Source organism: Podarcis gaigeae (assembly GCF_964106915.1).
Source record: "Podarcis gaigeae genome assembly, chromosome: 2".
Taxonomy (NCBI): Eukaryota; Metazoa; Chordata; class Lepidosauria; order Squamata; family Lacertidae; genus Podarcis; species Podarcis gaigeae.
Window position 1 is genome coordinate 77,058,260 of NC_139679.1, and position 15,588 is coordinate 77,073,847.

The 15,588-nt window shown below is 40.9% G+C and overlaps 1 protein-coding gene across 4 annotated transcripts in view; it reads right to left on the minus strand.

Moving 5' to 3' along the window:
• Positions 1-8,287: 8,287 nt before the first annotated feature.
• Positions 8,288-15,588, minus strand: part of RFT1 (RFT1 glycolipid translocator homolog) — a 29,107-nt gene continuing 21,806 nt past the window's right edge. For all 4 annotated transcript variants that reach the window (XM_083726817.1, XM_083726816.1, XM_083726819.1 and 1 more), the window contains 2 exons: positions 12,477-12,726; positions 8,288-11,820 (listed from right to left, as the gene is read on the minus strand). In XM_083726817.1, coding sequence (XP_083582943.1) covers positions 11,653-11,820; positions 12,477-12,726 — 418 coding nt within the window. In that variant the 3' untranslated portion in view covers positions 8,288-11,652. The remainder of the gene's footprint in view (positions 11,821-12,476; positions 12,727-15,588) is intronic.

Below are 15,588 nucleotides of genomic sequence, written 5' to 3' on the forward strand. Positions count from 1 at the left end.
GGACATACCCTGGCAAATGCTGCAGCCCATGAAGGGTCTACTGCTGACACAAAGCCTGAGAACATCATTTGAATTATAGCATAGTTAGATTTTCTGGCACAACCAGCATTTTATTTCCCCCACAATGCAATGTCTCCTGTCACAGAGACTGCACTGTGGGGAATTTAAAATGGCAATCCAGGCCTTTTGTCCAGACCATTGCTGCTGCCCTATTGCCCACTAGGCTGTCTCCCTAACAGCAACACTGAAAGGAAAGCCAATCCAGTACAACTGGACTTCCTGGGTGTGGCAGCCATTTCACTGTATGCATAGTGTGACGTGCGTTGTGAGGGACTTAATGGCTGCTGCATCAGCAAATTCAGTTATATGGGTATTGTTTTGTGTTCTGCTGCGCTGCCACTAGGCTGCCCACACCTCCACAGGATCCCTTCATGCTGCCTGGAGCTAGTTAGACCTGAAGGCTGCTGCTGCCTGATACACAACTGTCCCAAATTTACTTATGAAGATTTCTGCAAAAGGTTCCTCTTCCAGCACAGAAAACGCTTCACCTCAAAATACAATCCATCATCATCAGACACATTTGTTACAGTTTCCAGCTAATGTTATTCAAAGGTTATTGACTTTAAAGAGAAAGCCATGACTTTAATCAATACATATTTACACTGCTGCCAAAAACAGAATTGGAGATGAAGAAGAACTGTTCATCTTATGTCAGTGAAACACAGTTGGAAAGAAGATGCAAAGCAACTATAGATGACAGGTTAAATTAAAGGAGGGACCTTTACCATTAAAACAATGAAATAGTCCAATCCCTTAAAACAGCAAACATTTTTCTGCCATGATTGGGCTAACCAAGGGAATGAATTCTCATTGCCCAGAAAACACACAAAGTGGGTTGAAGAATAATCGATTAAAATGAATTTGTTCTAAAGGGTTCTTTCAAAAGTCACTTCTGATATTTTTATTTTTGCAATGCTTAAAATTCTACAAGGCAGGCTTAAGCAGTATGTGGACCAAGAACTCCCAGAAGTGCAAGCTGGATCTCGAAGCAGCAGAGGAACCAGAGACCAAATTGCAAACATGTGCTGGATTATGAAGAAAGCCAGAAAGTTCCAGAAAAACATCTACTTCTGCTTCATTGACTATGCAAAAGCCTTTGACTGTGTCGACCACAGCAAACTATGGCAAGTTCTTAAAGAAAAAGGAGTGCCTGATCACCTCATCTGTCTCCTGAGAAATTTCTATGTGGGACAAGAAGCTACAGTTAGAACTGGATATGAAACAACTGATTGGTTCAAAATTGGGAAAGGAGTACAACAAGGCTGTATATTATCTCACTGCTTATTTAACTTATATGCAGAATTCAACATGCAAAAGGCTGGGCTGGATGAATCCCTAGCCGGAATTAAGACTGCCGGAAGAAATATCAACAACCTCAGATATGCAGATGACACAACCTTGATGGCGGAAAGTGAGGAGGAATTAAAGAACCTTTTAATGAGGGTGAAAGAGGAGAGCGCAAAATATGGTCTGAAGCTCAACATCAAAAAAACAAAGATCATGGCCACTGGTTCCATCACCTCCTGGCAAATAGAAGGGGACAAAATGGAGGCAGCGAGAGATTTTACTTTCTTGGGCTCCATGATCACTGCAGATGGTGACAGCAGTCACGAAATTAAAAGACGCCTGCTTCTTGGGAGAAAGGCAATGGCAAACCTTACAAGACAATGACAGCATCTTAAAAAGCAGAGACATCACCTTGCCGACAAAGGTCCGTATAGTTAAAGCTATGGTTTTCCCAGTAGTGATGTATGGAAGTGAGAACTGGACCATAAAGAAGGCTGATCGCCAAAGAATTGATGCTTTTGAATTATGGTGCTGGAGGAGACTCTTGAGAGTCCCATGGACTGCAAAAAGATCAAACCTATCCATTCTTAAGGAAATCAGCCCTGAGTGCTCACTGGAAGGACAGATCCTGAAGCTGAGACTCCAATACTTTGGCCACCTCATGAGAAGAGAAGACTCCCTGGAAAAGACCCTGATGTTGGGAAAGATGGAGGGCACAAGGAGAAGGGGACGACAGAGGACGAGATGGTTGGACAGTGTTCTCGAAACTACCAGCATGAGTTTGACCAAACTGTGGGAGGCAGTGGAAGACAGGAGTGCCTGGCGTGCTCTGGTCCATGGGGTCATGAAGACTCAGACACAACTTAACAACTAAACAACAACATTCTCTGAATGTGTGAATATTGTTGTTGTTTTTAATTTAAACCATTTATATATCACTTAACTGCAATAGTCTCTAAGCCATCTAGAAAGATGCTTAAAATAAAAATATAAAATTAAACTGTTGTAATTGAAATAGAAGCAGCTGCCTTTGGTAGGCACCAGAAGTTCAGTCAGGACGGGCCTGTCTGACCTCAACTGAAAATATTACCTGAATATTTGAGAGCATTGACATATTTTACTTCAGTATCTAACCCTGGATAGTTGGGTTGTTTTACTGGAATGGTCCCAGCACACTCTGCATTTTGTTTCACACAGGCATACCTTGCATGAACCAACCCTGCAAATGAATCAGTCAGGCCCCCTCACCCTTGGCTCAGCCCCACCCCATCAAGTAATGAACTAGTGTGTGTGAACCAGAGCCAGCCTAAGACATTTCGCTGCCTGATACAAAAGTCAAGGCAGCAACCTGCTCCCATTTAAGGCCAACTGGACCAGCAGCTGACTCTAACTTTGATCCTGGAGAGGGGACATCCTCCATAGCTGGAGGGCAGCAGGCTTGGTGACTGCCTGGCCCCACAGCTCCATTTCCCAACACCTTGCCATTGCTCCCAACCCCTCAGCATCCACTCTTGATGTGGCTGCCTCACTCTACCTAATAGTCCTGCCAGCCCTTCATCCATTGCCTGAAGCACTGTGGTCTTCCTCCACTCCTGTGACCTGAGTTGGCTAACAAAACCCTGCAATATGATCAGTGCTCTAAAAGGTACCATTATCAGTCTGGGAGTCATTGTTGCACTCCAGTTTTCCCAAATTACATGGCGCTAATCTATATTCTCCTCAAACCAGATATGGTGTCATTGCCTTCTTTCTTCTTTTTCCAAGCCGCATTCATGGGCAACTATGAGTGCTTTAGTGACAAAGCAACATTATATTTGGTTGCTGCATTTCTCTCCCCAGCCCTCTAAAGCCTAATTCACAGCTGCAGGAAAACCTAAACAAACCCGCCGAAGCAATTTACGAAACTGATGAAAATGATTAGGCAAACATTCTTAAGCATCCCAGCCCCAATTCTGCTGAAGCAATTTGTTTCCGGAACAGTGTTTTTGCTTAGTGCCCTGTGATTTCACAGCACATCATTTACATGTCCTGTGTTTCAATCGTTATATAAACTTTACCATGTCAAGTAAAAATCACACACTGGAATTCACACTAGCATTAGATAAATGCTTGTGAGACATTGACGTGCCTTGTTCAATTTTCCCTTCTATTTTCTGAACAAGCAGGCTCATTCATGTTGAAAGATAGCACCTAAAAACCAATGCCAGCTTGCAAGAAATTAAAAAAGCAAGAGCCAAATTGGTTGACTGCTTACAACAGCAGCAACACAGGACCTAATTCTGAAAATCAATAAACCTTAGAAATGGCCGCTGGAAGCAGAATTGAGCCTGCAGCGCTCTAGGGACTGGGACTGGGTTTACAGGAGGAAGAAACAGACTGGGATGGAAGTGTGGAAACCCAAGTTGGAGGAAGAAGGATCTCTCCTTTCCACCTTGACTTCAGTCGCTTTGGGGGAGAGCAGGGATGCTGGCTGCCCTTCAAACCTTCCTGCAGAGCACAGAGCCTCAGTGGATTTTGGGAAGGCCTTTGACAAGTGAGGGGGGAAGCTGAACAGAAAGCAATGTCGGAACCCGAGCCAGAACTGTAGGGTGTCACCCAGGTGCCTGAAAGCAGGTACTGCTTCCTCAGATGGAAGCAAACTCACTGGTCCTGACAAGAGCAGGCGCTCGCTATCTCAGCATTCCCACGAGGTGAGTCTCATAAGCGAGCATGCCACTGGGCAGCGGGAGGTGGGGGGGATGAGGAAACTGTTGGGATATCTTCCATTTCCATCCAGTTCTGAACTTTCCCTCCTACTCCTGAATCGTGACTCAGATAGATAAATATTATCGCGGACCTGTATGCTGCATAATGCTGCTGTTGTGAGTCTGCTCAGGTGCCATTTCCATCATACTGTGTGAGAGACATGAATATTCACCTCTGTGAGCAAGCTAGAAAACAAGATATTTTGTAGAGACAGCAGTCTGTGTTTGAATCAGATGAGGATGGAAGGGCAGTGAATTTTATATATATATGATGTTTGTGAGGGCCTAACTCACACACTCTCTTCTTTGGCATAGTAGGCCCTACACCTATTTCTGTTTCCTGTGTTCTCTATGAACACAGGAAACAGAAATAGGTGTAGGGCCTACTATGCCAAAGAAGAGGAAAAGATTCAGAAAAGGTAACCAAAACGAGCAACATTTGGAACATTTTAGTTCAGAAAAAAAACAAGGAGGGATGTGATAGAAGTCTATAAAATTTTCAAAAAAGTAGGTGGAGGGCAAGTTTTTTCTCCCTCTCTCATGATGATAGAGCTCAGGGCCAGCCAAGGACACCAAATGTTGTAAGACTCAAGAGTTGACAAAAGCAGTTAGTATTTCATACAGTGGATAAACTATATCAGGCATAGGCAAACTTGGCCCTCCAGATTGTTTTGGGACTACAACTCCCATCATCCACTGGGTCAGGGATGGTGGGAGTTGTAGTCCCAAAACATCTGGAGGGCCAAGTTTGCCTATGCCTGAACTATATGGAATTCCCTACCACAAGGTGGAGTGACAGCCACCAACATGGTTCGTTTTCAACGGTTAGCCTTATGCTCCAAGAATCTGTCTTTTAGTAGCTATTAAGTCATGATAGCTATGTACTACTGCTAGTAATGTAAGTGGTATGCTTCAAAATGCCAGTTGTGGGGAACATGAACAAAGAGAGTGATGTTGTGCTCATTTCCTTTTCGGGCCTTCCCATAGGCACCTGGTTGGCCAGTGTGGAAAACTGGGAATAGGATGCTGGAGGGGATGGGCCTTTCATCTGATTCAGCAGGGCTTTTCTTTCCTCCCGGTGGAAGAACACATTGCATGTTGACCACACATACCCTGATGCTGCTACATAAGGGTAGCAAAACAGGCCCTTGCTTCCCACAAATTAAGCCAATTCCTTTCACCTTGTAAGAAATTATTTGTTTTCTCTTGTTAACACTTCCAGGCAGCAAGGTTCATTGTTATTTCTTTATTTAAAAAAACCACTTCTCGTTCTCATTAGTAATTAGCTCTCAACTAGCACATGTTCTGCTTCTAGCTGTACTCAGCCTCACTTCAGCTGACAGTTCGACAGAACAAAGGGCTGCATTTGTAACGCATTTTCTCCTAGTGAACAGTTTCAGAACACAGAAGGATTAGTGAGTCTGTCACATACAACAGAGTAATTAAACAGAATTTGGAATGTAGAGGTTTCAACTTGGCATCAAAACTGAAAGCACGTAAGCCATCCGTGCAAAGTTTATTAAAATTTTGAAAAGCATTCATTTTTTATTTCTACTTTCCACAATCCACCAGAATTTGCACATGAAAATATTCAGGGAACATTTGTGAAGAATACCTCCAGTGGGCTTGATGTCCTTTCTAAGGGCTTTTATAACTTATAGCAACCCCATTGCTGTTACATATTTTGTTGTCTAATCCCAATGTTTTGACGTTTAGGCCTGGCATAAAGAGGACTGGAAAATAAGTATGGCCATAATATAAGGCCCATGATGTCTTGAAAACTGAGTGCCTGAGCTGTACACCAAGAATAAAAGCCTGGTTGCTCTTTCTTTTCTAGTCATCAAAACTGCCCAAGAAAGAATAATCATGAGGATAATTTATACCAAAGTCTGGCCCCCTACCTTAGAGCCCAACCAGTGGCCTGTCTTGGTGTCTACCTCTGGCCCTTTCAAATCTTGTTGCTTTTAGACTTGACCTGAGCCTCTGGCCTCTAATATTTTAATCCATTTGTTGCCATAAGCTCAAATTATTTAAGATCTCATTGTTGTTAGCTGTAACAGTGGCTCCTGGACTCATACAAACCATTTGCAAGTAGGATCCTGTCTATCCAGTACCCTCCTGCCTTTACAAGTGCAGTTAGTTGGTAGGTCTATTCAACCTTGAAAATACAGGATTGATCACAAAACCAACACTGATCAATAACTTTCTCCCAACCCCATCTCTAATCTCTTAGCACCAGTCTATCCAGGTGGTGCAATTTTTGCTCCATCAACTTTAGTTCAGGTCCAGAATCAGCCTTTCAAAAAGGCATTGTTACCTTGAAAGTTCTTTTAAAATCAAAAGGCCTTTTAAAATTAACGGTAGGGGTTGTTCCTTAACACCCATTCATCCACAAAGCATAGCCAGATGGTTTCTATTTGCAAATCAGCTCACTGCTCCAAGAACAACATTTGCCAAGGGCAAAGTCAGTAGAATGTAAACATCTTCATGAATTGACCATGTAAAAACAGAGACATATAAACAATGGACAGTATTTGAGCCAATTTCCGTCATTTTGAAGGGCTTTAATGCAAACTTCTTAATGTAGCTATCAGAACAGCATTTTGTTAATTAATCCATTTGCTCAATTATTGCTGCATTCCTCTTCGTATTCCATGGCTTTTTGATTGAAAAATTAAATAAAATGATGGAACTGATGGCCATGAAATATCTGAACAGTGACAGATGAAGCAAATTAATAATAGGAACCTTCTCACCTCTCAGTTTCATGAAACACATTTCCTTCTGTCCAACATTCAATTTTTATAATAATATTAATTATTATTATTAAGCCCAAATTTCTTTTCAGACATATGGCACAGAGAAAAGTCTGATAATCATGTTTTACAGGTCTGGAAACAAAATACATGAAATTCAATGCTCGTCCCTCATCCCCTCCTTGGTCTACAGCCTTCCAACTCCTTTACCAACTCACTTCCATTGTCCTGACTGCAGGGAGTCTTTTCCTCTTTCCTCAGTTTCCTTTCACTCTTGTTTATCTAAGCTCTTTGCCTTTCAACCCAGTATCTGCTCTGTGTTATTTCATGTTCTTTCCATTTAGAACTTTAGCCTCAGTTCCATAGCTGACCACAGGATAAATACTTCACAGCCCTCCACCAAACTGTTTAAACTGTTTTTCAGTTTAAACTGAAGAGCCAGTTTCACACTGGAGAGCCAGCATGGTGTAGTGGTTAAGAGCGGTGGACTCAGAATCTGGGGAACCGGGTTCGCTTCCCCGCTCCTCCACATGCAGCTGCTGGGTGACCTTGGGCTAGTCACACTTCTCTGAAGTCTCTCAGCCTCACCTCACAGAGTGTTTGTTGTGGGGGAGGAAGGGAAAGGAGAATGTTAGCCACTTTGAGACTCCTTCGGGTAGTGATAAAGCGGGATATCAAATCCAAACTCTTCTTCTTTCAACACTCCAAAGGGGGGGATCCAATACAGTCTCTGCTTCCATCAGTGCAAGGATTTCTCCTTGTGCAATTGCATGTTCTTCTCACATCTCCTCTCCCTAAATCTTTTCTGGGGATCCCCAACCCTCTGGGGCAGATTTTCAGAGGGTGCAAGTCACATGCATGGGGAGGAGGGGGGGAAGTCCTACAACTGGAAACCTTAATGCTAATAGGATGTGGTAGGTGAATGCCTCCCATAGTTTACAGCAAGAGTGGGGGAAATGTTGTGACGTTAACATATATGAAAGAGTGCTGGTGGGGAAATAGTTAAATAGGTTGCACAGACAGGACCCAGGGGAGTGGAGTCAGTGGGTCTATCAAACGTTTGGAATGCTGTAAAAGTTTTGTTTGTGTCTGAAATAAAATACACTATTCTTTATTAATTGAAAAGCTGACTGAGACTGAAGTGATTTTACTAGGGAGGACCTGGTTGGTGGCAGCAGATTAGTGGTGTACGGGTCAATAGTCCGTGAGACGACCGGGGGCCCCGTACGAACGCCACAAATGTGACCCTCCAGATGCTGCTGAACTACAATCCCACTAGCCCCAGTAACTATAGTCAGGGATGATGTAAGTTGTAGTTCAACAACATCTGGCCTGATTCCCATTTTAAGGAATTAAGAGACCATAGTTCCTTTATAGACCACAGTTGCAATCTTTGGAGAAGGAGATCTATATGAACTACAAAGAGTTATCAAAACAGAGTAAGATTTGCTTTTTTTATTATAATAAAATTAAGACAGGAAAGAAAATAGAACCAGACTTGCCTTCACTTTTGGAATATAAAATATTCCAACTTTTTGTTTTATAAGGCAGAGCTTCAATAATACATATTCAGATTATATCAAACTTTGGAGAAATGTTAAAACTAATTCCAGAGAGGCAGTTTGTGTTGTTTAGTCTATCTTGTAGGATACGTATTTGCTGTGGTATGAATTTTTGTAGGTAAGATTACATGTGAAAATTAATCAAAATTACAACTCGTGCAGTGCCTACACATGACCCTACAAGGCAGAATCAGGAGTGTGCCTGCAATGAGTCATTGGGTCAAAGATAACAATGAAGAAAGCATGTTTCAACACAATACATTTAGCAACTGCCTCACAAGTTGATTGACATTTGCTACCGAGTGTGCTTTCCACTAGCACTTTTAAATTCATACACACCCAAATTAGCAACCAAAGATGTTTTTCTTTCAGAAGTACAAATTTAAGGACTTATTTAATTTTAACATTAAATTTTTTTAAAAAAAATTTTTTTACTCATTTTGGGTCCTGCATCACAGTCTTAAGTACGTTTCTCCAGAGGTATATCCCATGGCATTCAACAAAGCCTGCTCAGTAGTGTGTTTAGCATTACAGTGAAAGGAATGCAGATTTTCTAAAATGCAGAAAGCCAATAGACAGACAATTTTAACCAACAACAAAAAAGAACAGACCCATTCGCTTTCATTAATCACAGCTTACAATCACAGGTATGTTTTGCCCCCCTACAACTTTACTGCATTATTAAATGTATATAACAAACAGTTGCAAACTCTGGAGAGAAATTATACATTTAACTAAAAAAAGGCATTGACTCTATAGAAACCTTTTAATTTGTTTTTGACATTTTTTGAAACAGTGAATTGGCAATGTATGCATACTTATGAGCAGAGAACAGAAGTCAATCCTGATTCCACGGAACATTTCATGAACATGCTAGAAAACGTATATTATAAAAAATACATTCAATTAAACAACCTTTTGGTTTACTTTAACTGTTAACATTTTGGACAACTCTTCAAGACTGAGGCCTGGTCTGTGTGAATCTCGCCTAGCAACAGCAAGCTTCTGTACTTCCTGAGGCTAAGATTGGCCAAAAACTGTTACCTGGCAACAGCAGAATAATCAAGTCTATTGACTAACATTGGCCAGAAAAATGTCTCTTCAATAAGAAAAAAAACTACATACCAAAAGTACTATTTGTCAAAACAGCACATACTAGATGTGCCCCTTAAACTAACACAACAAACCATTTCCCCAGTACAAGATGCAGTAAAAATGGCTATTTAAAAAAAATACCCTAGCATAGTCCATAAAAAATGCACAGCATCTGTCAACATGCTACTCTCTTAGCAAATGTTTAACTCATTCATCATAATAATAATTTCCCCCAAATTTTGTATGGACCACCCTCAAATTATGTCTCCTACATGTCCAGTTTTCAAAACAGACAGCTGAACCATTTTCTAATTGTAAATCATAGAACATACTTCCTCAACCATAGTCTCATTATACTGCAGAATATGATTCAGCTGACACTCTTACCATATCACACACACACACTTGTTATAGTCTTGTTCAAAATTTAGGTGTGATGAGGCCTTTATAGTGCAATCCTATACATTGCAATACCTCAAGCTGAAGGAAATAGGAACAGTCGCTTTTAGGCTTATTTGTTTGCGTTAAACAAAATAAGAGATGTTTATAGTAAACAGTTATGTTCTTAATACTTTTCAAGTTTCAGTTTTACTGTCAGCAAACCTCATTTATCCATATATATTCTGGTAATACTGTATCCTGGCCTTTGTTTTTACCAATTCTCCAGATAATCTTCCTGTTCCTCTATAAGGCTTTCAAAACATTAGCTTACAGCAGCCCTCAAAACTATTTTTAAAATAGTTAAGGCATCAATATATGAAAATCCTGATTTTAAACGAGGAAAACTCTCCTATGCTTATTTTATGCCTCTTCTATCCATTTTTACTAACAACTGTTTTAAGAATTACTGGTAAATCATGATATATAGAATACATGGGAAAAAATATCTCATTTTCTTCAGAGGTCCCAATGTAGTTAAGGGGTTTGCTGCTATGTGCTACAAATAGCACTTTTTACAGGGGCCAGAGATGCTTGTCTAGATTACAATAATCTTATAAGGGCAGCAAAAAAAAATAATTTAAATTCTTTTATAGTGCCTTCCAGGCTCAGGCACAATAAAGTAAAGCAATTCAATCCTAAAATGCGCCATAGTCCAACAACAATTTTGGCTACATGACATTTCAGACAAACTACCTATTAAAACAGCAATCCACCAAGCTGAAGAATGTTTTGATGAGGCAGAGCTGTCCCATCCACCAAGTTCTGCATGGTTGTCCTAGCATGGGGGCCGCCACCTCTGTCAAACTCCTGGCTGGGCCCACCTAAACTGCAGGTAAGCAAAAGATACCAGCAGCAGATACCTCCCAAATGGGGCATTCTGGTTTGTTACCAGAAATAGGCCTAATCCAATCTCTCTGCTGCACCAGCCTCATGCTGCCACAGCAAAATCCACCTCCCCCCCCCAAAAAAAAAGCCTTCCGCCCTGGCCAGTGCAAATAGTTGGACTCCAGTGTACTTAACTATTTTTGTGTCTTGGGATTAGAAAAAAATTTGGGAGTAAACTAACTGTCAAGAGTTAAGAAGCAGTCAGGTGATGTGCACCTCCAGTCTCTAAAGTATATTACAGTTCAATGTGACATTAGTGAAGCATCACAAGAATAATGCCCAGTACTTTCCAGCTACTAGCTTCCGCAAGTGAGGATTATGCGTAATATTTGCATTCATATACCGGGCAGCAGTAACCTTCCACTGTAAACTTACCAAGTTGCTTGCCACGGGTATAATTTTGGAGTTCTGAACAAATGTATCAGCTTAAATTGCTGTGAATTACCTTGTTACCAGTTGTGTACATTTCATGGACAGTATCACCTGTATATTATAGTAGTTACGCATTTAATTCTCCGTATATCTCCTCCATAGCAAATATATACATTTCATATACAGTCATACCTTGGGTTGAATGTGCTTCGGGATGAGCGCGTTCAAGTTGTGCTCCGCGGCAACCCGGATGTAACGGATCGTGTTACTTCCGGGTTTCGTCGCTTACGCATGCGCAGATGCTCAAAATGATGTCACACGCATGCACAGAAGCGCCAAAACATGACCCGCGGACACGGGTTACGTTTGCTTCTAGATGCGAACGGGGCTCCGGAACGGATCCCATTCACATCTAGAGGTACCACTGTACAGAAATTAGCTTGTACACGATTATTTTAGCACTTCTTTGGTATATCTTGACAAAATGTGTTTCCTAACAAAATGGATCAGCTTGGTCTCTGTGAAGAATATAGTGGCAAGAGTTGCTGTAAAACACAGTGCTCCCACAGCAACGTGAATTAACCTGGCCAGCCACCCTTTATCACAGCACAGGAACACCTACGAAGAAAGAAAGACAGAATATTAACTTACTGTTTTAAGAAATATATTATTTTAAGTTACGGTTCATGCTCCAATTCAGAGATAAGACAGACCCGGTAATTCTCTTCACAGTAATGTGAAAACTAAAACCCAATAAAGCCTCCCTGTGTTTATAAGATAGTTTAGGTAGGCCAAACAATCACATAAAAGCTAGTTTAGGTTCTGCAAACTTCTGTCACTCTGTTTTACGGAATGGTGTTCCCTCAGAGACTGTTCATTAGCACCTTCATTCGTGTTTCCACCAGCAATTTTATTCACCCAAGCATTTGAATCATCAGCTCACTCAATCATGTCTACTGATTGCTGCACCTTTATGAGTTTTATATTTTTGTGTGTGCATAAAAATAAGTTGTGCACTGCTATGATAAACTGAGTGAGAAGCGCTGGAGAAACTTTTTAAAGAAATAAATAACACAAAGAAAGAAATAACATTTCAAAGCGTTAAAAAATTAATTCTCTACATGTGGGTATGTTTCAATATCTTATGCATATCTGTAGATATGCTCTGTGTACATCATAAACCGGAACTAACTTGCAGGTTACTTACTAGAAAAAAAAAAGGACTATTAACTTGTTCTGGCAGAACAAAAGCACAAAGAAAAAGCACTACCCACCTCTGAAAAGCCCGTGGCCACTCCACAGATGACATAAACAACCAACAGCAACGGTGATATAAGGAGGCCCTTTAAAGGCTTGTATGGGCTCTGTGCAAAATAGTTGTGGATGTAGCGGATGCTGTGTGCGATTCGGATCCCCATGTTGAAGCAGTTTGCAAAGATGAATCCTATGCTGCCTTGCCAATAGGTCAAGAAATAGGACATGCACAGAAAAACCAAGGACAAAGCGAGCATGACAAAATTGTACCTAAAAACAAAACAAAAAAGGAACAGTTCGTATGGTTTCAGTATTCGTCTTTTACGAGCTTGACAAGTTGCTTTCTAAGATGAATGGGATGGAGGAGGAAAATTCATTATCAATGGTAAAGTGCAGCAGACCCATATCTGGTAGCATATATGTTAAGTCTCAATTGTTAGTAGTTAAGAGATTTGTTTATGACTCATCAGCAAGTCACCAATAAAAATCTTCCCGTATCTATTAACTCAATAGATAGCCATAGATGAGCTACTATATACCAGCTTCCTATCTGTAATATGAGAATAGCTATAGAGATGGATCAACTCCCAACCATTGGCTCAGAAAGTAAGCCGAGCTACCTCCCACCCACACCCACACCCAAATTAGAAATAGATTGGCTTATTTTCTGAACTAATATGACATTCAAAAGTTGTCCACTTTCTCCCCTAGCCTCTTAAACCAGACAACTTATCCATCTGAGCAAAAGCAGGAGTGCTCCAGGCATAGTAAGAGAGAAAGAGAGAGATTCAATCTCTTCCGCCTGCTCTTCATAATCATAATACCTTGAACATTCCGTTTCTGTCTACTTTACAAATATAACCACTATTATACCATTGATGTTATTATACTATATTGGGCAAAGAGGCAGGATATTACTTTCAATATTTTTATACATGAAATTGTGATTATTGTGACACTGGAGATGTAGATTAAAACGTAATGGTCAAAACACATCTAATATTGTTACAAAGGACTTCATGTTTGTTTATTTTAGTGACACAATAAGCTGTTTTTAAATATACGGTAATTATGTTGTTACAAAATGTGCTTTATAAACATGAGTACACTGAGATATATATATATATATATCTAATACTGCACTCCCCAACTTGGTAGTTGTTCTTTCAGAGCAGAGGTAAATTTGGGCACCTGCTGCCACAGAAAGACTTGCCAACTTTAAAAGTGCTGCATTATAGCTCGAAAGGAAGAACTGGGAATACATGCTTGTGCACTCCTTTCAAGCTGAATCACTTGACTACCTACCTGAAAGAAAGGGGGGGTAGGCACATAAACCTGGGGTTTGTAACTCTAAACCAAGGTTGTGGAACCCTAGGCCTGGAGTCTGACTGTGGCCCTTCAGGGAACAACTCCTAATCACATAAATACATATGTTGGAGCCTAAAAATGTACGCCTCAAGTGTATATTTAAATGGTTATTTGGTATCTCTTTTCATCTCAGCATTAAAGGTTTCTTCAGTTAAATAGCTACAAAGTTTTATTTCTAAAAGGAAGTGCTCACAAATTCTTGAGAACATTGTTTATTGGTGAGATTACACATGTGATAGAGGAACTAGTATCAAAATAACACTGGTTATGTTGAAGAGCAGGACAAGGGTCTTAAAATTATTGTCTCTCAATATTTATTTTTCTGCTCTGTGGTTGCAGGCTTATAATGGTATCTTGGGATGTCCCAAAACGAAAGTAAGCAGAGGTTGGATGATCATCTGTCGGCGATGCTTTAGTTCAGATTCCTGCGTTGCAAGGGGATGGAACTAGATGCCCCTCAGGGTCCCTGCCAACTCTACAATTCTATGATAGTTCAGAACATCGTCTTCCCCCTCTCCATTTACATTTAACTTGCAGAAATATTTTCCCAAGACACAAGATCCCTGCATATTCTCCCAAACTTTATTCCAAATGAGTTCATATCTCTACTTGACACACAGTTGTACTATGTCAGACGGCTTCATTAGTTCACAAAGACACACATGTAAAGGAAATGTGAGCTAATAACTAATTCATGAAAATGATAAATGAGGATAAGTCAACATTGTACTGATCTTCGTCTAGAATGCTGTAATGAGCATCTTCAAGGATGCTCTCTTTCACTAGAGGATACATTTGCTGGTGCTGTAGTTTCCAGTTAATCACATCTTACAAATCCACAGCCTTAAAAGTGCATTGTACTTGGAAAAAAGCAAATTTAAAATGAAATAACAAAAAAACCTCTCTCACACTCTCTCAGTCGCAGTGACAGTGGCCAGCAATTGCATTACCCTAAATATGTAACTCAAAATCTCAAAACAGCATGGAGCTCAACATTTGTTTTCAGCAATGTGACATTTCTATAAAGATAGATGGGACTTCCTTCAGCTACTGCAGCACAAAAGGTACCCCAAGCAAGCACAGACGTCTGTAGAGCACATGGCATTAGAATCTACACACTGAAGAGCTGCACTGAAGAGATGGCTCACCATGAGGCCAACCACAAGAAGAAGAAGAGTTTGGATTTGATATCCCACTTTATCACTACCCGAAGGAGTCTCAAAGTGGCTAACATTCTCCTTTCCCTTCCTCCCCCACAACAAACACTCTGTGAGGTGAGTGAGGCTGAGAGACTTCAGAGAAGTGTGACTGGCCCAAGGTCACCCAGCAGCTGCATGTGGAGGAGCGGGGAAGCGAACCCAGTTCACCAGATTACGAGTCCACCACTCTTAACCACTACACCACACTGGCTCTCCAGGAAACTCTGTCACAAGCTTTATAGGTGCTCTTAACTACCTGTGCCCTCCAGTAATATGCAGCTGTGTCAGATAGAAGCTAACTCAAGGACCACCTCTTTCCATATGAACCTACCCAGACCCTGAGATCATCTTCTGAAGCTCTTATTTGCGTGCCGCCTCCTCAAGAGGTTCAGAAGGTGGCAACACAAGAATGGGCCTACTCTGCAGTGGCTCCATCTGTGGAATGCTCTCCCCAGAGAAGTTCGCCTGGTGCCTTCATTATACACCTTAAACGCCTGGCAAAAATGTTCCTTTTTAACCAGGCCTTTGGTTGATTTGATTGACATCCTATGCCCTTTTAAAATGT